General features: G+C 37.5%; 1 protein-coding gene across 1 annotated transcript in view; it reads right to left on the reverse strand.

The window, feature by feature from the left end:
- The window catches only part of Atp2c1 (ATPase secretory pathway Ca2+ transporting 1), a 137,871-nt gene extending 116,314 nt beyond the window's left edge, over positions 1-21,557 (reverse strand). The window contains exon 1 of the mRNA XM_015487068.2: positions 21,202-21,557. Coding sequence (XP_015342554.2) covers positions 21,202-21,309 — 108 coding nt within the window. The 5' untranslated portion in view covers positions 21,310-21,557. The remainder of the gene's footprint in view (positions 1-21,201) is intronic.
- Between the last annotated feature and the right edge of the window lie 258 nt (positions 21,558-21,815).

Raw genomic sequence — 21,815 nt, forward strand, 5'->3', positions numbered from 1 at the left:
CTGGCCGCCCCGGAGCACCCCGCACTCCCGGGCCCGCCGCGGACCGAGCTTTGTAGCTACTCCTTCCGCTGCGAGAGGCGCGCGCGCAGGCGCATTCCCACTCACGGATAGCAAGGCGGAAGTGAAGCGAAGGCCCAGTCGGCTGCCCGAATGGGCGCTGTTTGGGGCCTGAGTAGTCTGGTAGGAAGGCGCGAGGGGTTGGCGGCCCGATTCGTCCCTGCCTGCCTTGTCGCGGCGGCTCCTCGCTGACCCCCAGAACGGTGCCTGCCCGTGCTACACACCCAATGGGCGCGAGGGTCGGAGGCCCGCCTGCCCCCCGCGCCGGCCACGCATTCCCAGGAGGCGGCCTTGGGGTCGAGCCAGACAGACAGGCACAGTCATGGCCGCTGCCCCAGAGGCATTTGAACGCTCTCAGCAAATTCGACAGGGAAAGCCCCTCCCGTCTGGCGGCCGTCACAATCTCGGCAGGCGACGCAGAGGGCCGCCAGAGGATGGGGTGATCGCGGAGAGGCGCGGGTGTTCCTGCCCTGCACCGCAGGTCCGCGAACGGCCTCCAGCGCTTCGCACCCTCCCTTGCAAAACACCTGCTCTTGGCCGCTTCGCTCTTGTGAGAGCAGGTCACCGTGGGGCTACTTCACAAAATTCTGACTGGGTGAGGGGTGCGCTTCAGTACCCGTGTATAATGGAAGTGCAAGGTTCGAACTCAACTGGAGGAAAGACTACTGACCTTTACTTTCGAGTGTATGGAACCAGAGAGGCTAAAAGAGCAACTAAAGAATAGTACTCAGGCGATGGAAATTGAAGAACAGACCTTACCGTTGACCGCTAGCTATGTGTCTTGCCACGTTAACCTTTCCCATGCTCAGCACCTCACAGAGACCCCCTATTAATGTTTCTTGATGGACGATTGGTTTTAATAAGCCTTGGTGAGCCAGACACAGTAGCCGTTGAACGAATGCTTCTCGTATCCTTATCCACTAGAGGGCAGAACTACACCTGGTGAGTTACTACGCATACTCCAAAGCACCCCAGGCCACTCAAGAAAACCCCTGCCCTATTTGCAAGAGGTGTTTTCTTCATCAACCCATTGCAGATTTGCCACTTAACTCAGGTTCTGTAACATAATTCAGTATGCTAAGCACATGTCCAAAAACATAAATGCAATGAGTTGCCTGTTTTCATGTTTGGTCCACAGTTAGTTGAGCTAGTCTAGTATCAAAAATTCTGGACAGCTTCTAAGTTAACGCTTTTTCAAAGATATATTGAGCTTCTATTCAGTGAGTTTACTTCAAAGCTGCACTATCAAGTAGATTTCTAATCTAAGTTACTATCTATGATCCATTTGGACTTGCATGCTTAGTGATTTTGTCTGCATAGTGCCATTTCCTGATTTGTACACTAAATATGCTCTCTTGCTCAAAGTTATCATTTTGTAACAATTATTACTGTACCTGATGAACCTTGATACTAAACACAAAATAGCTAAGGTAGGAAATTATTCCATATAAACTAGTTGATATTAGTATACGGACTTATAAAATACAGGTTGTCTTATTGTACAAAGTTTGGCTGAAACAGGGTGCTGGGGATTGAACCCAGGGCCTCAGCTGTGTTAGGCAAGTGCTTTACCACTGAGCTATATACATCCTCAGTTTGGAAACATTTTATGTAAGCAACCTCTCCGAATTCTCTGTTGTACCCTGCAATACTCCAGTAATAGCACTGAATCCATAAATAAATACCCAAAATATTTACAGCACTAAGTGGCCTACACTTTTTGATTGCCTAAATTCTGAAAGCCACAAAAGAAACTGAATAAGACCAACTTTACCCAGAAGGATTGTTATTACATACTTAATTCTTCATCCACTACCAGTCATCTTACAAATTCCTAGGACGGAAAGCAGCAAAGAGCCTGAATTGATAGGTGGTTCAACCATTTAGTTGATCTGTGATCCTCATCAACATCTCTACAGAATGATTCTCTATTCTGAACCAAAACACCTCTCCCACCAAGCTGACCAGCATCAGTAGCACCAACTTTGACTTCCAGGGTGTATTAAAGATAGAATTTATTACGAATGTGGATATGTTTTGTGTACAAAAGATAGCATTAATTAATAGTGTTCAAGCCAGAGCAGTGGGGAATGCTTCCTTCTTGGAGCAGAAGAGACCAAACTAAACTGACATAAGATCATTGAATAGCCATCTGTACCTCCTCATTTTGGAGGAAGGGGAATAAAATATATGTGTACTTCAAATGTAAGTTTTAAATACACATTCACATATGCATACACACTACCCTTCTTAATAAGATTGTTATAAGATCTGAAAAAATGAAGACAGGTTTTAAATTATAAGCACTATGAAAGTAGAAGATTATCATACAGATAAACAAGCAAAAACTGGAATATTAGCTAAACTGAGATTATTGTCAATAAAATGTATTATATCCAAAGTTCCTCTGATTTATTCCTTAAAAACCAGTTCTAAAATATTGGTTTTACTCATTTTGTTCTAAATATTCAATCCACAATATTAAATGCGTCTGATGCAGGCCCTGAGTTCAATCACCACTATGGAAAAAAAAGTGGGGAGGGGGACACTCAAGCAATAAGGAAATTTGTAAGTCTTCTCTGCCTGTGAAAAATATTTACAAATGGAGAAGACTGCAGAAGAATGGTCATGATGTTCTAATTTATTTATACTATGACTTATTCCACAAAGGATGTGAGGCATCTTGTTTTTAATATCAAATTTGACAGCTGACATTTTTATAAACCTAGATGACAAAGGAATATGTACTCCTTTAGATTTAAAAACTAAAACTTGGAAAAGGTTATTTTAAAATATTTCATCAATTAATGTTTTGGTTTTTAAAAAAAAAAAAAAAAAAAGCTTGTAATACTGTCCAAAGTACCAGAGATTAATAGTTAAGAAATTTCACCTAGCTGCTAAAAGAGAGATTGGCCTCGTTTTGGTGGGTTTTGTTTCATTTTTGGTGCTGGAGATTGAACTCAGGACACTGTGCATGTTAAACATGTGCTGTATCACTGAGAAATAACCCTCAACCCCAGAAATTATCATTTTTTAATTGAACATTTTATAAAAAACAGTTTTTTGTTTGTTTTGCATTGCTGGGGATCAATCCCCTTGCACATGCTAGGCAAGCACTCTACCACTGAGCTACACCGTCTAACCCTCAACACTATTTTTTTTTTAAAGAGAGAATTTTTAAATATTTATTTTTTAGTTTTCGGTGGACACAACATCTTTTATTTTAATTTTATGTGGTGCTGAGGATCGAACCCAGTGCCCCATGCATGCCAGGCGAGCTCGATACCGCTTGAGCCACATCCCCAGCCCCCCACAACACTATTTTTATAAGCTAACCTACTCCAAGAGAACAGCAGAATCATTTTTCTTCTAACACAATGAATAACATGCTAAGTGTCAAGTTCAAGGAAATATAGTCTTATTGCAAAAAAAAAAAAAAAAAGTCATATGAAATCAGTGTCTAACAACTACCTGCCAGAATTGCTATAAATCTGCTTGGCTCCATGTTTTAACAGTGTTGCAGTAAAAATTAAAAACAAAAATTAAAAGTTGAAGGGCTCAAATATGAGCTGTAATTGGTTGGGTTTTGATTTTGGTTTTTGTGGTACTGGGCATTGAACATAGAGAATCTCTACCACTGAGCCACTCCCCAGCTGGCCTCAAATTTGCAGTCCTCCTGCTTCAGCTGCGGGAGGTACAGGGATTACAGGTGTGCACCATCATGCCCAACTTGGTTGTTTTTAATACCAGATAGATCCGCAAGTACTCTGCAAATATTTCATCACCCACAAAATTCCATAGCCTCTTATACACTTACTACCTTCTAAGCAAAATATTTGATGAAAATTTGAAGTATACTCTGAATTTTTATTTTCAAAGTAACATTAACTGGGTTGTTAAATCTATACTATCAATCTCTTGTGGGTTGGAGTTAAGAGTAGACAGGGACACAGCTGAGGATAAGAAAGGGAAGGAGAGAGAACAAGGCATGAGTCCCAAGTCCAAGAGTCAACTTCATTATTTCTTTGGAAAATAGACTTACAATTTTCCAAATTACATAAACCCTAGGAGTTGTTTTGAAATGTAAATGTCCCATTCTGAGCCGGACATGGTGGCACACAGCAGTAATCCTAGCAACTCCAGAGTCTGAGGCAGAAGGATTGCAAGTCCAAGGCCAGCCTCTGCAACTTAATGAGATACTGACTTAAAATTTGAAAAAAAAAAAAAAAAAGAAAAAGCCAGTGGTAAAGTACCCCCTTGGTTCAATCCTCAGTACCTAAGGAAAAAAAAATGATACTATTCTGGGGACTTAGCGTAGAGCTCAGAGGCAGAGCATATAACTTGCATTCATAAGACCTTGAATATAATACCTAGCGCACGCGTATACACACACACACACACACACACACACATCCTATCTGGTTTCCAAACTTGCAAAATTCATCTCTGTCCTCAAAACATTTGACTGTAATAAATATGTAATGATGACCTATTGAATAAATAGATAATCTGGAAAATGGGTCATCCTAAAGCTCTGTTGTTGAATGAATAAATTCTAGCTTTGACTTTGCTACTTGCTTCATATGAACAAATCAAACCCAAGTTTCTACTTTCCTGTAAAACAAAGGGGAGTTAAGGGATTTTGAAAAGTATAAAAGGAAACACACATCTCCAAAACCACAAAGAAGTTAACAAGGACAACTTGATCTGAACAATAATTAAGTCCTAATCAGTATTGAGCACTGCCAAGAGCAGATAAGCTTGTACGCTCAGATTTTGAGCCCAGGTGATCATTTGAAACTGAGATAACAATGCTCAGGTGCTTATTTCCATGCATGTAGGAAATTTCAGCTGAGCCTGTGCCTTGGATTTTGATGGCATGCCTATCAATTCTGGACAAAACCGAAAGTACTATAATTTCCATCTCACTCTTCCATCATTTCTTTAGGGATCAAGGAATTTATTCAGTTCTTGGACACCTGGGAGGATGTTCACAAACAATAGGCCTTAGAATAGCCAAGTAAGCTACTTTGACACTGACCGTATTCTACTACCTTGGAAAGCTTTGCTGATGGTTTGTCATAAATCATTCAATCTATGGACCAGATTCCATATCATGTTTGTAAGTCCCCAGCTGTCCTCACAGTTATTATTCATCTTTCATTCAACTGCTTTCTCAATTTCACATCAAAAACATTTCAATCTCTCTTTATCCTACTGCATACTAGGATCTGAGAGAGCTTTGGGTAAGGTTTCATTTCCTCATACCTTCAAAATGGCACATTTTGCACTTCAAGTTTTCTGTCCCAACTAGAAGACAAATAATTTTTGCAAAGCTTGCATTTTGCTTGAATGTATCCCATGTCTTTTCGTGCCCCCCACAGAAATCATCTCTTTCAACTGTGCTTCCTATTGTGAAAATAATGAGAAAAAAAGGCATAAAAATGCCATTATGATAATAAATTAGGGAGATAACAGCACAGAAATAGCCCAAGGCTTTACAAGGATCCTGAAATTTAGCACTGGCTACTCATGCAGACCATTATTCCCACTGAGCATACTACATCAAATATGGAACCCATTTCAAAGAGACGGGTTGCAATATACTTGATTTAGAAGGGAGAATTAGAATCTGGCAATATAGTTTGGGGGAGAATTAGAATTTAGCAATATAATTTGGGAGATAGAGAAGGTAAATTAAAAATTGGCAGGAAAGAATTTTTGCAACACAAAATTATTAAACCTTTAGGAAATTCTTCACTACAAATAAAGATCAAGTGGAAAATTAGAAGTATATTTACAGTATGCCTTCAGATAACTATTTTTTGCTTTCTGATTATAAAAGGTAATGCTTGTATAGCTTATAACAGAAGATAATAAAATTATTTAACATTGCTAATTTTCCTTTATTAGGGTGAATTGGGAAAACAAGAGTGGCGGGGGGCGGGGGAGGCCCTACTACAGGCTTAGGGACAAATAAGCTGAGGTACAAATTTGGGGCTTGATCTGGCCCAGTCAACTCCCAATTCAAACAAGTGAGTGAAAAACTTTTCAAAGAAACTGCTATAGCTACTACTAGGAGTATTGGTATACTAAATGAACAGTACCCCTGTCTAGAGTATTTAATAGGAAGTTTATAAACTAGAAATGACATCAGGCCCTTTGTGGAGAGTAAAAGGATCTCTGTGTTATATTCTGAATGATAAAGTACATTTCGTAATGAACATTATGAATAATCGTCAAATATTCATTCCCTTCCAGATCATTAGTTTCAGTATTTTTCAAATTATGACCCTACCAGCAGCGCCAGCAGCGCCAGCAGCACCAGCACCTGAGAAACATAGCAGAAATACAAATTCTCAGACCCTACTAAAACCTACTGAATCAAAAATTTGGGGTTTTGGAATCAGCAATCTGTGATTTAATAAGAGTTCGAAATGACCCTGAGTGCTTGGAAGTGCTGCAACCACCTTATGACCACTCCTTCCACCTTTCCCCAGGGAAAAGCCAATACCAAGACAAAGCAGTGATTGGAAGGAACCAATTCCCTTAATACATAATTAAATGAACAATTGTTATGCCAGATTCGTGGGACCCCAATAGACCTCCAGGTGCCGAATCCGATGCAATTACACAAGAGTCTTTATTGCAAGCTTGAGCCTGGACTCACAACCGTTCCCAACGCAGCAGTCCCAGGGTCCTTTGTTCAGTGAGATTTTATAGGTTTTGGGGGGATACTCTATGCGTGTCACAACATCACACAGCAAATCATTCCATTCTGCGGGAAAGTCAAACAACAACTCTTAACATTGATTAGCACATTTACTGGTGGGAACAAGTTGGGTAGGGGTGATTGGTTAGTACAAGAGGGGGATTCCTTTGAACTGATTGGTTTAGGCCACGAGGGGTGTACGTGCTGAACTACATGGTTTCCCAACATGTTATCAACCACCATAAACTACTTGGGGGTCATCTGGCATTCCAGGTATTTTCCCTGTCTCATGCTGATTGGAGGTTGCTAGGGGGGTTGCTATGGGTCTTCACATAGCCTAACTGAGTCAGGGACACCTGGGGCCTCAGATCTCTCCTGTTATTTGTAGACAAACAACTCAGTTGGGTGGGTTTTGTGCCTAGGAGTGCTCTGTGGGTTTTTCCAAGGACCAGGGTCATGCCCCCTTCCTTGGACAGTTTTGCTCTGGGGTAGAGGCTGGTTTCTCAAAAATGGAGTCACATTAGTTTCTCACAATCAACCAACTCTGGAACTTGCCATGCCACTACACTTCCTTTAATGTGAAGGAAAAAAATTTGTGTTCTGTTACTTGCAACTAGAAATATCCATATTGATATATTAAATTAGAAAACTAGTTTAGAAAAATAGGTTAAAATTTAATTGGTTGATGCTTTGGATGTGTTTCTATAAAAGTTAAAAGAGTTCAATATAATATGACATGGTTAAATGATGAAATATTATATTATTTAGGCAATGTTAATGAATGGGAAGTTACAGAATAAAATGTAAGTCAAAAAAACTGAATAAGGGAGTGTGAGTGTGTGAGTGTGTGTGTGTGTGTGTGTGTGTTTTAAGTACCACATTAGCAGATGAAGTAAAACATCAATTATTGACTTGAGAAGTTTTGTTAACAAGTGTTTCTTTTTGTCTTTTTTTTTCTTTTTTCTCCCCACCACCCTGCCCCACTGGTGCTTTACCTATCCCCAACCCCTTTGGTTAAGACAGAATCTCATTAAGTTGCCCATGTTGGCTTCAAATTTGTAATCCTTCTGCCTCAGTCTCCTGAGTTGCTGGGATTATAGGCATGCACCATTATGCCTGGTAACAAGTGTTTCTTTTTTTTTTCCCCTAGCTAGGATATTTTTAAATTATGTAACTGTATTTCATTCCTGAATATTAGTGCAATTTTAAAATTTTTATTTTCTTATGTAGTTATGTGCCCTAGTACCAATATTTTTTTCCTCCATGTTCTGCTTTTTTTTTTTTTTTTTTTTTTTTTTTTTTTTGTGGTGCTTATGATTGAATCCAGGGATTCCCACACTCCATACAAGTTCTTTACCACTGAGCCCCAACCCCAGACATTTTTTTTTCCCTTCTAATTCTTCAACTACTGTTTATTTAGTGAAAGATTCTACTATGGAGTTGGAAAACAAAATTAAGTTCATTTCCTTCTAAACTATTACATAATCTTTTCCTCCCAACAAACTTCACAAAAATATTTAATGTTTGTAACTTTGCACATGTTTGTTTCTGATTAAGAGCAGTTAAAAAGCTTAACAGGGCTATGGATGTAGCTCAGTGGTTGAGCTCTTACATAGCATGCATGAGGCCCAGGGTTCAATCCCTAGTACTGAAGAAGAAAAAAAGAAAAACCCTACATATATTCTTCCTATTTTATAAATTGCTGTCTTTTGCATACCAAATACAAAGTCAACCACTGAGCTATACCACCAAAATTACTCACTTTAACCCTGGAAAGTGAAAAAGTGCTTGGAAATGTAAAGATGCCAATGTTACATATTTGACTAAAACATTTAAATTGCTTTTATGGAAATGAGAATCAAATGTCACTGAACAACCACCAAAATGACACATTTGTTTAGACCTTTCAGTTGACAAGGCACTTCCATGATGTAATTATATTTAATCTTCACAACACTATGAAGTAAACAGGTTAGGTCTCATTAATTGCTTCATATAACTGAAAAACTAAGACTCACACAGGTTAATTTCTCACTAATCAGGGACTAGGGTTGTGGCTCAGTGGTAGAGCACCAGTCTGGCATGTGTGAGGCAGTGGGTTCGATCCTCAGTACCACATAAAAATAAATTAATAAAATAAAGGTATTGTGTCCATCTACAACTAAAAAAATTAAAAAAAGAATTTGTCACTATTCAGTATTAAAGAGTCAAATATCTGTCTTGACTTCAATTGCAGAATATATTTTAATATTCTGCAAATATTACAGAATATTTAAGAGTCAGCACTGTTGATTGAATTAACCTTTTGTAGTTCATCATATTTCATTAATTTGTTACCTTTTTCAATTCAATGTGGCCCCATACAACCTTAATAGAGACTAATTCCTGAGTCTAGGATATCTGCCCCATAGCTCATTTGATGACATGTAAGACTATATTAATAAAGTCATTTTTGGTCATTGCCTACATGTATTCACATGCTCTTATTTAACCTTTAAACACCATTACTGAGGAATTCATGCTTCAAGCAGAAGCTATTCAAGAATCCCTTGGGTTTATCTTCTCAAAGTCAAAAAGTGCTGCTAAAATGGAAGTGCAATCTTATGAATAAATAATCACAGACAAGCACTTTAGAAAGATTATTCAATAGGTAATTGAGACATGTTCATTAACATGCACTATTGAAAAATTAACAGAATACATTTTAAACATATGTCCTAGATCTAAAAGCCACCAAGCAGCAGTAGAAATACTGATTTCATCTTTCCAGTTAAATTGTTGTTGTTGTGAGTCTTAATAATCATATTTACATGTTAACTAGAGTAAAGACAAGGGGATTTTTTAAAATATTAAGACCTCATAATGACTTTAGATCACATAGAGGACATTACAGTAGAGAACATAACAGCTATTATATCATTTTTATGTTCCATAATTTAAATCAACAACTAAAATTCTCAGTTGCTGCATCAATTTAATCAGTAAACAGCTATAAATGAAGTAAGTAAATAGATAATATATTTTAGGTCATATTTTTACAATAAACACATCACTTGATCATTTCTTGCATTAGTAAGCATTATGTAACATTAGGCATGGGACCACTGTGGTTGAAAATAGTCATTAAGAACTTGTGAAGCTGTAAATCATTACTATTCCTGTGGCTTAACCATGATTTTCGATCTTCTAAAGGTATACATGGTATTACTGGGAAGGGATGGCAACTCCTATCAAATTTGATTTTGAAAATGTGTATCATCAAGTGATCAGCATCTGTAGTGTAGGGTCCCTGCCACCTGGGAACTATTAGAAATGCAAATTCTTGGGCCCCACACTAACCCTACTAAATTGGCAACTCTGGAGTTGGGATCCAGTAATTCTGTTTTAACTAGTCCCTCAGGTGATTCCAATGCATGCTCAAGCTGATTAACAAGAAGCATAAAACTTTAATCAAGAAGTATTTTGATCCAGGTGTGGTGGCACACACCTGTAATCCCAGTGACTTGGGAGGCTGAGGCAAGAAGATCACAAGTTTGAGGTCAGCCTCAGCAGGCCCTAAGCAATTTAGTGAGGCCCTGTCTCAAAAAAAAAAGTGTCTATCTATGTATATGTATATCTATATAAATAGATACAGATACATATAGATAGTGCAGATAGCCTTTAATTTTTTTAAGAGAGAGAGAGAATTTTTTAATATTTATTTTTTTACTTTTTGGTGGACACAACATCTTTATTTTATTTTTATGTGGTGCTGAGGATCGAACCCAGGCGCCCCACTCATACCAGGCGAGCGTGCTACCGCTTGAGCCACATCCCCAGCCCATAGCCTTTAATTTTAAAGAACAGAGTAAGAGTGTATTATCAGTATTTTAAACCTCCTCCAGCATTCTTAAATCATATGGGGCCTTGATTTTCTTTGAGTAGATACATATTGGACTAAAATCAGTAATTTCAAATGTTAGGGAAAAAAAGTATTGAAATCACAAAAGACCACATTTCTCCCCCCTTAGATATTATATTAGCATAGCCATGGTATGGCGAGTATGCGCACACAAGTTAGATAGCAATTCAGTGGTAATGGAGCTATAGTTGTAAACCCAGCTATGAAGTCAGTCTTTGTTTTCTTATTCCAGGTCAGGACTTTTGCAACAATGCTTCTTTGATCAAAGTTATCAGGCTTTAGTAGCGCCAGTAAGATGAAAGAAGGGCAAAGGGGGGGACTTATACAAAGTAAATAGAAAATGTCATTCTCTTGAAACAAGGTCTTCTTCAGATAAATAGTTTCATTTTAAAAAAGAAAAATTTTTAAAGCTGTGTAACATTTGGGAGGCTATAAACATTTTCTAAAGTACATTATTTACAAATGTTATGTTGGGGACAGGGCAAATGGAAAGTCTTTGACACTAATGAAAGGGCTTCACATTATTCATACTTTTCAATCAGAAACAATTTGTAAACTTATGTATTCATTATTGAAACATTCAAAGACTGCAACATTTCTACAATTTGCTTTATTTAGAAATGTATTTATAAGCCATGGCCTAGTTCAATGGTTTTAATATTGTAGTATGGGCCACAGTTATAAGGAAGAGGTTGGAAGAATTTCTGCTAAGAGGAAAATATGTGAAACAGCTGGGCATTTGAATACACTACCAAGACCAAAACTCAGCAAGAAAGTACTCAGTAGTAGAGTGCTTGCCTAGCATGTATGAGACACTGGGTTTGATTCTCAGTACCACATATAAATAAATAAAGTTCATGGACAACTAAATAAATAAATAAATTACATATGTGTGTGTGTGTGTATAATATATATGGAAAAGCAAATGCATATATATACATGTGGAAAAGCAAATGTATATATATATATGGAAAAGCAAATGCAAAGGTGACTTTTTTCAGAGTATCAAACAAGTTATAGTAACTGTTATAATTGCAAATAACAGATGCGTTTGCAAAAGCTTGATTACATCTTAATGAATTTTTAAATACTTTCTTTAATGCTATTATAATTTTTCACTCGTGGTCTTTGACAGCAATAACTCTCTTTTTCTCTCTCTGTGTTAACTGACCCGCTTGTAAGGATAGTAAATGGTGCATTTAATATTAATTAGAGTAATACAGGAGAATTGAGGTCTATTTGTGTTTGCAAATAATCCCTTTGCAAACATTAATTCTTTTTTGAAGATAAATGTGGGCAGAGGAGTCAGGATCCCTTGAGGTGTAGGGGTACCAAAACAGCTCTATCTCCATCATTCTGTTTACAAAACACACTGAAAGAACATTCTCTGTTTCATTCAGTTAGGTTGGGAGCTGAAGCTGCTCAAATAGGACCTCATATAACATCTTTTTGAACCACTCTTATATATTGTAGTGTGACACCATTTTTCTGTTATACCCTTCCTCTAGAGCTAGGTTTTCTTAGAAGTCAACAAAGGTTAAATTTCAGGTCTCCTCACTTGCAGAGGCCTCTATAGTCTTTTCTAAAATGTAGTAGTGAAACATTTTAGAATTCATCAGGTAATTGATTTAAAAAAAAAACACTTATTTTCTAGATTTCACAATGTTTGCAGTATTTGTCATAAGGCAAATACTGAGAGACTGTAACCATGTTCTGATGGTCTTATGTTTTGGTAAAATTTGCTGAAAACATCTAAACTGCAATTGATTTTAGAGTATTCTTTTTGCCAACTTTCCCTCTATCACAATTCTCCTCTCAGGTAGCATGGAAGTGGCCATGACTGTATTCCAGATGTGGCTCAAAGGAACTTGAGATGGGGATGTGTTTAGATTTCCTGTGGATTTAGTGGAGTACATAAGTGTGGTTTGCAGTAGTGTCTGTCTATGGTTAAGCATTGCTAACTGCCCTGGTGAAGCAATGACATCCAATGACTATTATGTACAATAAATCACTGGTGCTGAAATCTTGGCATAAATGTGTCCCCATGTTGCCCAGCAATAACAGTACCACATATGTAGGTAGTAAAGGAGAAGCAGTTTATATCTTTTCTAGATTCTAATAAAATACAAATATACATGAAATATGTTAGAGGATTATGTGCATTTCTGTAATCTCTTTGGAGAAGACTAGAAAATCATTTTCATTTGAGGAGGTAATTAAAAACCCTATAAACTAAAAATGTAGGAACAAAACATTTTAGGGTATATCAGTTAATTGATTAAAAACTCTTTTATTTTCTAAATTTTGTAAGGCTGTGGTATTTGTTATTCAAATTTGTAATTTTGTGATTCTTATTCTAAATAAATATTCTTTGTATAAAATTTAATATTTATAATTCTGTGTTTAATATTTTGTGCCAATTTCACTGGACTAAGGGAAGGCCAAATATCTGGTAAATCATTATTTCTGGGTGAATCTGTGAGGGTGGTTTAGGACATAATTAGCTCATTTGAATCATTTCTCTCATACAAACCTCAGTTCTATAATCCATAAAATAAGGATAATACTACCCATTTTGTTGTGTTAGCATGAGAATTAAATGACAACATATCTAAAGTACCTGTTCAAGTACCTGGCACATAAGGCATTTTAATAAAAATTTAAAATTCCTTATTCTAGCATGTACAATCCATTTCTGTTTCCTGAAATAGCCTTCTAATATGCTACTAATTCTAACATTTTTCCTACTCTCTTCACAGAAAATTTTAAGCAGTACAACATATGTAGGAAGTTCATTTCTTTTTCTGTCAAGATATGGAACTATCTGTACAAGGTGTGAAAATATGTCATCTTTCATTTTGAATAAAAATTAACAAAGTGTTGTAGACAAACTAAGAAGTGGAATGGGATAATAAAATTGATATACTTTGGATCCTGAATGTCCCCCAAAGGCTGCTCTGTTCAAGGCTTGGTCCTCATCCCCTGATGTTATCAGAGAGCAGTAGAACTTTTAGAAAAGGGGTCCTAGGGTCATTGGGGGGGGGGGTATCCTGGAGAGGTACATTGGGACCCAGCCCCTCCTCTTCCTATTTGCTTCCCAGCTGCCACAAGGTGAGCAGCTTCCTCTGCCTCCTGCCTCTGCCATGCTGTACAGCCTTTTCATAGCCCCAAAGACAATGGGCCAACCAACTATGGATTGAAAACTCCAAAACTGTAAGCCATACAAGCTTTTCCTTTTTTAAAGTTGTTTATCTCAGGTATTTTGTCCCCATAATGCAAAGTTAACTAACACACAAATTTAGGGATTTTCATTAAAAGCTACAGGCTGTTCACACACAAAATATGGGGTTGCACTTGAGTTTATGTGCTATTTCAAAGTCAGAATAGCAGTTCTGGTGTTCATCCATTTACTGACTCCTATGCTTCAAAGGTATCTGAGCATAGTAGATTAGGAAAATGTAAAAACAGATGACAGGATTAGAAATATCTCACAAGTCAACAAAAGGTCCAGGTGTCTCTCAGGCATGTGTGACACTTCACATCATTGATGTATGGACAAGAAGGATGGAGCACAATCAGAAGTTTCCATAATAAACAGCAAATTGGAAGCATAAACTGCAGGAAAAAGATTTGAAGGTACAAGAGGCTCTATATTAAGGAAAAACCCCACAGTGGTTAAAATGGCACAAAATCACCTATGATTTTCTAGTGTCTTATCCATTAGTGACCGTGTAAGTATGCTTAGTTATTTATCCTTATACTGGAAGGGGCTATAAAACCTATAAAGCTATGGATAGAAGTAGTTCAATGGTCAATTAGGCTCAGAAAATCTAATCACTGGTACCTGAGCCATTCACCTGAGGTCTTTGCTGGATGTAGCTATGTTTCCTTTCCTTGCTGGTGGATTAAATGCCATCTGAATTTCCTAAGACATTTGATTCTGAATTCTTTGGTATTAGACTCCAGAGCAACATGCTCATACCATGGAGTATTTACCACTAACCAAATAAAACAGAGGAATTCTAACTGACCCATCAGTGCCCCTTCTTTTTTCCAAAGATATCTGAACTGTGCATCTGCCTACTGGGTTAGAATCTTCAGGCTAGTAAGTATTCAATCTTCTGTTTGATGATGCAGAAACCATTTGATACAACATTTTCCAAGAAGGGGGTCACATACCCCTGCACTCTGTAAAAGCTCATCCCTTTTCCCTTTCTTTACCTCTCATTTATAGAAAATCCATTTTCATTATTATATCATGATCCCACAATGAAATTCTCTCCATCAGTCATAATTGTCTCCTCTGGAACCTCCCAACTGTATTCTTATCTTTATTCACAAGTTAGCCCTACAATTCTTATGAAACATACACATAGCCTGAGTTAGGAGGTTTGCAAGTTCAAGGCCAACCTTGGCAACCTAGCAAGACCTTATACCAAAATTAAAAAATGCTGGAGAAGCAATTCAGTGGTAGAACACCCCTGTATTTAATCCCCAGTGCCACAAAAAAAAAAAGAAAGAAAGAAAGAAGGAAAAAAAAACAAACACACACATACACGTCTTGAGTCTCCTCCTCATAGATTCTAACATCCAGGATTCTTTCAAGCACTTCTCTCCCTATTTCAGGATAGAATTCACCCACCCCCCATTCACTCATTCTACAAACCTGCATTCAGTGCCTCCTATCTGACAGACACTTTACTAGTCACGTGGAACCTATTGGGAATCAAATAGCCCCACAAATGGGGCAGAACTGCTACCAGGATAAATAAAACAGGAGAATTTGCTGTCTGAATAACAGAATGGATGGTGGCAGTGCCAATTTCTTAGAAAGGATAGGGAAAGTCATGAGGTTGAGTGATGGTGACCAAAGGCCATTAATCTTCATGCAAGTTCTCAATTATAACTCTTAGGCACTTTCTAGGTTATGGGGAAAGCCATTGGTAAGTTTTTTTTTAGTAAATATATAGCTTTCCACCCACCTTTCAGGTAGAGGAGTCTTATAATTACCATGATAAAATAGTTCAACTTTTAATGTCATATTTAATAGTCAGAAATATTAAGGTTCAGCTTCATATTATCACAGCAATTTAACTGTCAATGTTACCTATATATAATTACAATTCGTCTACAAAGGTGGTGTAAAATCTCTATCTTAAATTCTACAAAGATAATCTTTTACTCCCACTCCTGAAAAATTAAAGCTTTTTCTCTACCCAGGCACAAGGACACAGGAAAAACACTTTTGGTTTCCCCTCAGATGTCATTCAAACTGACTAATTATGATTATTATTTCTTTCTACAATACTGGTAATGTTGGGCCTCATGTATGCTAGGCAAGGACTCTACCACTGAGCTAGATCCCCAGATCTCTTAACTTTTTTTTTAAAGACTTAAAATTAAATAACTTCAATATACTGTCAATCTATAACCAACTAATTTACCTTAAGGAGCTAAAAACTCTTAATACTTTTTAGGCCAACCTCTAGTAGAATGTATATAATTTTATCTAGTCAGGCAGAGCCTCCATTAGTAACCTCTAACCATTTAATAGCATTCCAAGTCTCAACATAGGTTTTTTTGAGGGAGGGGTGTGGTTTATAGTATCCTTGGTTTTATAGAGCTGTTCAGATCAGGGATAAGATAATAACAAGAATGAAGAACTACGTTTCTAAAGTTCAAATTAAATTCAAATATTTATTTAACATCCAAACTTTGGGTTAGTGTTCTCTAAGAAACAAAGCAGGAAATAAAAATCCAGTGATCCTGTTTAAATTAGAAACATTTTCTCAAGCTTCATTGAAGAGAAACTTCAGAACAATCTTCAAAACAAAATTTGATTCTGCTCCATAATTAAAATGTAGCTATAGTGTATGTCCCCTTAAAATGAGGAGCTCACTCTCCTCATTTTAAGCAGATTCACTGTTAAATAGGCAAGACTTGTCAGGTCAACTCTTAAAAGGCATTTCTTACTCAGAAAAAAGTTTTCTATTTAAGAGAGCAAGGCACTATTAGCACTGATCATCTTGAATTCTTTGTTAAATTTGGTGGCCTGTGTTTCTGATCCCTCCTCTGCTTTCCTCTTATAGGGACATGTAGAGGGAGAGATTTGGATTGGTGAGGCTGCTGAAGTACAGTACAAGTTGAAAGATAAGGCTCAAAAGCAGGTTCCTCTGTGTTTCAGCCTTTCATCAGAAGAGATTAATTATGTTGATAAGTTGACCTGAAGCATCACCTACTCTCTGGACCCAGCTAGTAGAGTCATTTTCTCTTTGCTTGCTAGCATGTGACCCTTTTCTATAGCTCTGCTCAGAGACTCCAATACATATTAGGAGGAGCACTAAACTAGGAGTCAAGGGAGGCAAATTCTAATCCCAGCACCGAAACAAATGAACTGTGCAAACTTAAGCACATCTCTGAACCTCTGAACCAAGTTCCACATCTCAAAAATAAATTTCTCTAGCTACACATGGTGGTGTTTGCCTAGAATCCCAATGACTTAGGAGACTGAGGCAGGAGGATACCAAGTTCCAGGCCAACCTCAGAAACTTGGTGAGACCCAGTCTCAAAAATAAAAACTAAAAAGGATTGGGAAATATAGCTCAGTGATAGAGCACCCCTGGGCTCAATTCACACTATAAATTAATTAATTTAAAAAATAAATTTCTCTAGATCTCACACACTTCTGCTTACTAAGTTTAACAAACTTTCTCTACCTGAGAGCATCTTAGCTCCTTGAAAATCCCTAACCCCACACTTTCTCTAATAATTATGAAGTCCTCTTCATTCATACAGTTACATAAATGTATTTCCCATGTGCCAGATTTATATTTGGAATGGGGGATAAAATAGCAAATGAAAAGAATCATGTTCCCTGCATTGGAATAAAATAAGATTTTCATTTGAGAGAATTCTGACATGTAGGGACATGTAGAGGGAGAGATTTGGAGAGAAAAGGGACAAGGAACATGAATTGAAGGGTAACAAGACTGAATGAGGGCCAGGCTTGGTGGCAAATGCCTATAATCCCAGCAGCTTGAGAAGCTAAGGCAGGAGAATAGGAAGTTTAAAGCCAGCCTCAGAAAAAGTGAGGCACCAAGCAACTCAATGAGACCCTGACTCTAAATAAAATACAAAATAGGGCTGTGTTGTGGCTCAGTCGGTTGAGTGCCCCTGAGTTCAATCCCTGGTAACCGCCCCTCCCCCCCCCCAAAAAAAATTGGATTGCTATTGTAATCCAAGCAAGAGAGCATGATATCACAGGGTCTGTAAGGTGAAGATGGAGAAGTCAATAATTATTTTAGAAGTAAAATTGACAAGTTTTATGAAAGTATTGGGAGAGGGAGGGGTGAGAGAGAAAGGGAAGTATCAAGGTGACTCCTAGTTTTCTGGTTTAAGATTTTGTGTTGATTGATAAGAGAAACCTAAGGAGGAACAGGTTTGTGGATGAGGAGCAAGTGAGTATAACAATGACCATGACTTGTGGACTCTCCTGGCCTAGTCAAGAAGTAGGCAAAGGCAAGAAAGGTGTGTCAAAGACAATCCACTATGCACCCTCTGCGCTTGGTGTACAGATCCCTCTTTACCAGCCTTTTCAAGGCTCCTAGGTGACACTGAGGGAATAAAAACAAGATACCAGTCAGTGTCATTCATGCATGCATGGATGCATATATGTTCACATGTAACCAGATGATACACCAGATTATAATAAGGGGGCTTATTTGAAGCAAACAAAATGACCTGGAAAAGGAAGGGCTGTACTTCACTCTTTCCAGCAGAACCAGAGAAAGCTTTTACATTAAACCCATGTAATCTATATCTTGAAGGATTTAGAGGACATCTCCAGGTGGGCAAATCATAAATAGAGAAGAGAATTCTAGACTAGGAGGAGGAGTGCATTTGAATGCACACAGGTGAAGTAGCAGATGGTGTGTCTGGGATAGTATTCTCCAAGTATGTGGAACACAGCACTTTTGGTACCTAATAGTGCTAAGTGGGGTGTAGGAGAAGATTTTAGGTAGCTTACAGAAACCTACAATCAGTAACAAGCACTCAATGGGGTTGTGAAAATTGTCTGCCTTTGAATTCCCTTCCGTCCTCATTCAGGAGAGCTTCTTAGCTGGCTACCAAGAAAGCTCTAAAGGCTTCTCTTTCTCAGGGTGGGGGGAGGGAGGTGCTGGGGACCAAACACAGGGCCTCACATATACTAAGCATGCACTAGCACTGAGCTACACCCCAGCCCTATATACCACTCTTAAAATCTAATCTTCCTTTTTAACAAATGATCAGATTTTTTGCTCAGAGATTTTATAGGTAATAGTATCTAGCTAGAATTTTATATTATTTTGTTTTTATTACATTTATTCTTATATTTATGACAAATGACATTATACTTATAGTAATAAATTTTTTTTCTAAACAAATAGGTTTAATTTTGAGTAATTTAAGTTTAAATATAGAAAAATATTAAGGAGTTAATCATACAGATAGTAAACATGGTCATGATTATGACAGGTGTATGTGAATACCTAAAGTCTTAGAAATAACTTTCTAAGAGAAAGGGCAGTGGCTTAATATGTTAATATCACTAGATTATTAAGGGATTGAGCATAGTAAAATATATAAACTTGAAAGTTGCAGGTAAAATCTCCTATCTTCCTTTGATACTTTGTCACTGGGTGACCTTGGGCAAAATGCTTAAGTCCTTCAAGTCTCAATCCCCTTACCTTTCTCATGAGAAACTGTTTTACAGGAATGTAAGGATCAGAGGCAATGAATATGCAGGTCATAAAATTGAAGACACTATTAGCCTTTATAACTTTCCAACAAGGTTTCCAAGTTTAGCCCAAATTGACTCTGACCTAATTTCTCTTAATTCTGCAAGACATTAGATTTGCAGAGATATAATTGACTTTAGAAAGGAATCAAATATGTTATTTTTCTTTATTTCTCTATTAACTTATATAGCAAGAATTCATCCTAATATTGATCAAATCATTTTTCTTGTGTATGTGTATGAATACATAAGAAATCCCACCATTGCGTACAACTATAATGGACCAATTTAAAAATATAGAAAAACAAAACAAATGGGAAAAAAAAGAACAGCCTGATACTTGTTCCCAGGTCATTCCAAATGGGAGGGGGACCACATACTCACTCCAAATCAGAGGTTTCCATGTTAAGTCCTAATGTTCTTTAGAGTGCATTTTGTAGCACTTTTAAAATAAACTTTTTTAAAAATCCACAGAACTATAAAAGCAACATAGATGCATCTCTAAAAACATATAATATTGAGAAAAGAAGGGAATCACTTAATCTACACTCCACAGCTTCAGCCCCCATCCAGCCACCCTTCCTCCTTGAAGAAACCTGTGCACATTGCTAGTGTGGCAAATAAAAACTCAGGGTACCACCACATGGTTCTCTGAATTTTCACTTCAAAACCAAGTGCATGCTGAGACCTGGGAATCAAAAGATTTTTCTCATTAAGTGTGAGGAAGACTAAGAGGTAAAGTGGCCTAGCCTAGCTCCCTTAATAAAAAGAGTCTAACTTTTCAGCCCTTGCAAAATCATTAAAGTAGGGGCATAAAAGCAGTTTCCTCTCACACAGTAGTAATGATTTTCATTTTCCAAATTAGGCATTGACATTTTGGGAAACCTGTCATTAAAGGATTTTCTGCCTGCTGCCTTTGCTTTCATTTCCTGGAAGTGTTTTATTAAGTGGGTCATCTCATATCACAAAGGAGGACAAATACAGGCCACTGGTAATATCCCTTGCACAGTTTTGCAGTTCTAGTTATAAGCACAACGGATAAGCAGTTTATGACTCTTTTAGTCTTCAGTGTGGCAATAATTTGTCCTGTACCTTTGTATCCCCCTGCCACACTTCTTCCTAAAGGAACGACCAGATTTAAATGGGTCAGTTATTGTTATTTCTTCTAACAATTCTGTACAAGTATAAAAACAGTTTTTTAGAAATGCCCTTATCCTAAATTGTAAGGGATGGAATCACATAAATTTTGGGAAGCATAATGAATAAATGATTCCAAACAAGAAGTGATCAGACATTTTAAACAATTTTAAGTGCTTATATTCCTACATATAAGAAATTATAGTTTTTGATTGGCACAAATACATATAGGAAGACAAGTGTACTCCTAGGTCCTGTTAATTACTTTTATGGGATATTAATAGTTTAAGAATTTATATTTAAGGCACTGGAAAATGATCAAGGAATCAAAATTTTAACTCTGATACGGTAGTTTAGCCTAGGTATTCCAGAGGAAGCAAAGCATATGGTTTCATTACAGAATTTCAGCTTAATCTCGGTATCCAAAAGTTCCAAGATCAAATAAATCCTCACAAGCCTGCCTGCTCTTCTGATTGCCAAGTCTGAACAGCCATAAGCAGGATATGACCTGTGCCTATAAACCTACAAAGAGGAGAAACTAGATCACTAAGCTATGTAAAAGCCACACCCCAAAATAAGCACCCATTAATTTTAAAGTTAATATAAACAAAATGATACCTGATCTTCGGCTCTCTGGCTCCTCAGCATTGATAAGTATTTCCTAATTGCGTGGAGAGGGTATTTTTTGAAATAGGAGAATCTTGATGGAGGCAACAGATTATCCATAGTGAGAAAATCCAGAGGGTCCTTGTCAACTCCTCTCTGTCAGCAACCATATAAAATCTAGAAACTTTACAATTCCTCAGATGCCTGAAGATTTGTTTGTAGTTCAGCCACTTCCCTGAAAAGAAAGCAGCTGCTCTCCTTGTTTCTTTCTCTTTTGGGTAGAGTTCCTGGAGAATCTAGACAGCTTAACATGAACACCATCTAGAAGCACCCAGAAATGTGATGCCCAAGGGCAACAGGAGCCAGGAGGAATTTAGGGGCTGGTCCACAGAATGCAAATTGCCTGGCTGTAGTGATATGACTGTCCTATTTCTAGAACCAGTGTTCTATTGCAAGCTATGTTAATATTAGCTAGCTGGTGACTTTCCATGCCCAAGGACTCTCATGGGGTTTGATTGTAATTCTTCTGATAGTATTTCTAGTTTTTTTTTTTTTTTTTTGAGGGCAGGATGTGTGGTTTTTCCAGTTTCCTTCTAGATTTCTTATCATCATGAGCACACACTGAC

The sequence above is a fragment of the Marmota marmota genome, unplaced genomic scaffold (assembly GCF_001458135.2).
Source record: "Marmota marmota marmota unplaced genomic scaffold, marMar, whole genome shotgun sequence".
Lineage (NCBI taxonomy): Eukaryota > Metazoa > Chordata > Mammalia > Rodentia > Sciuridae > Marmota > Marmota marmota.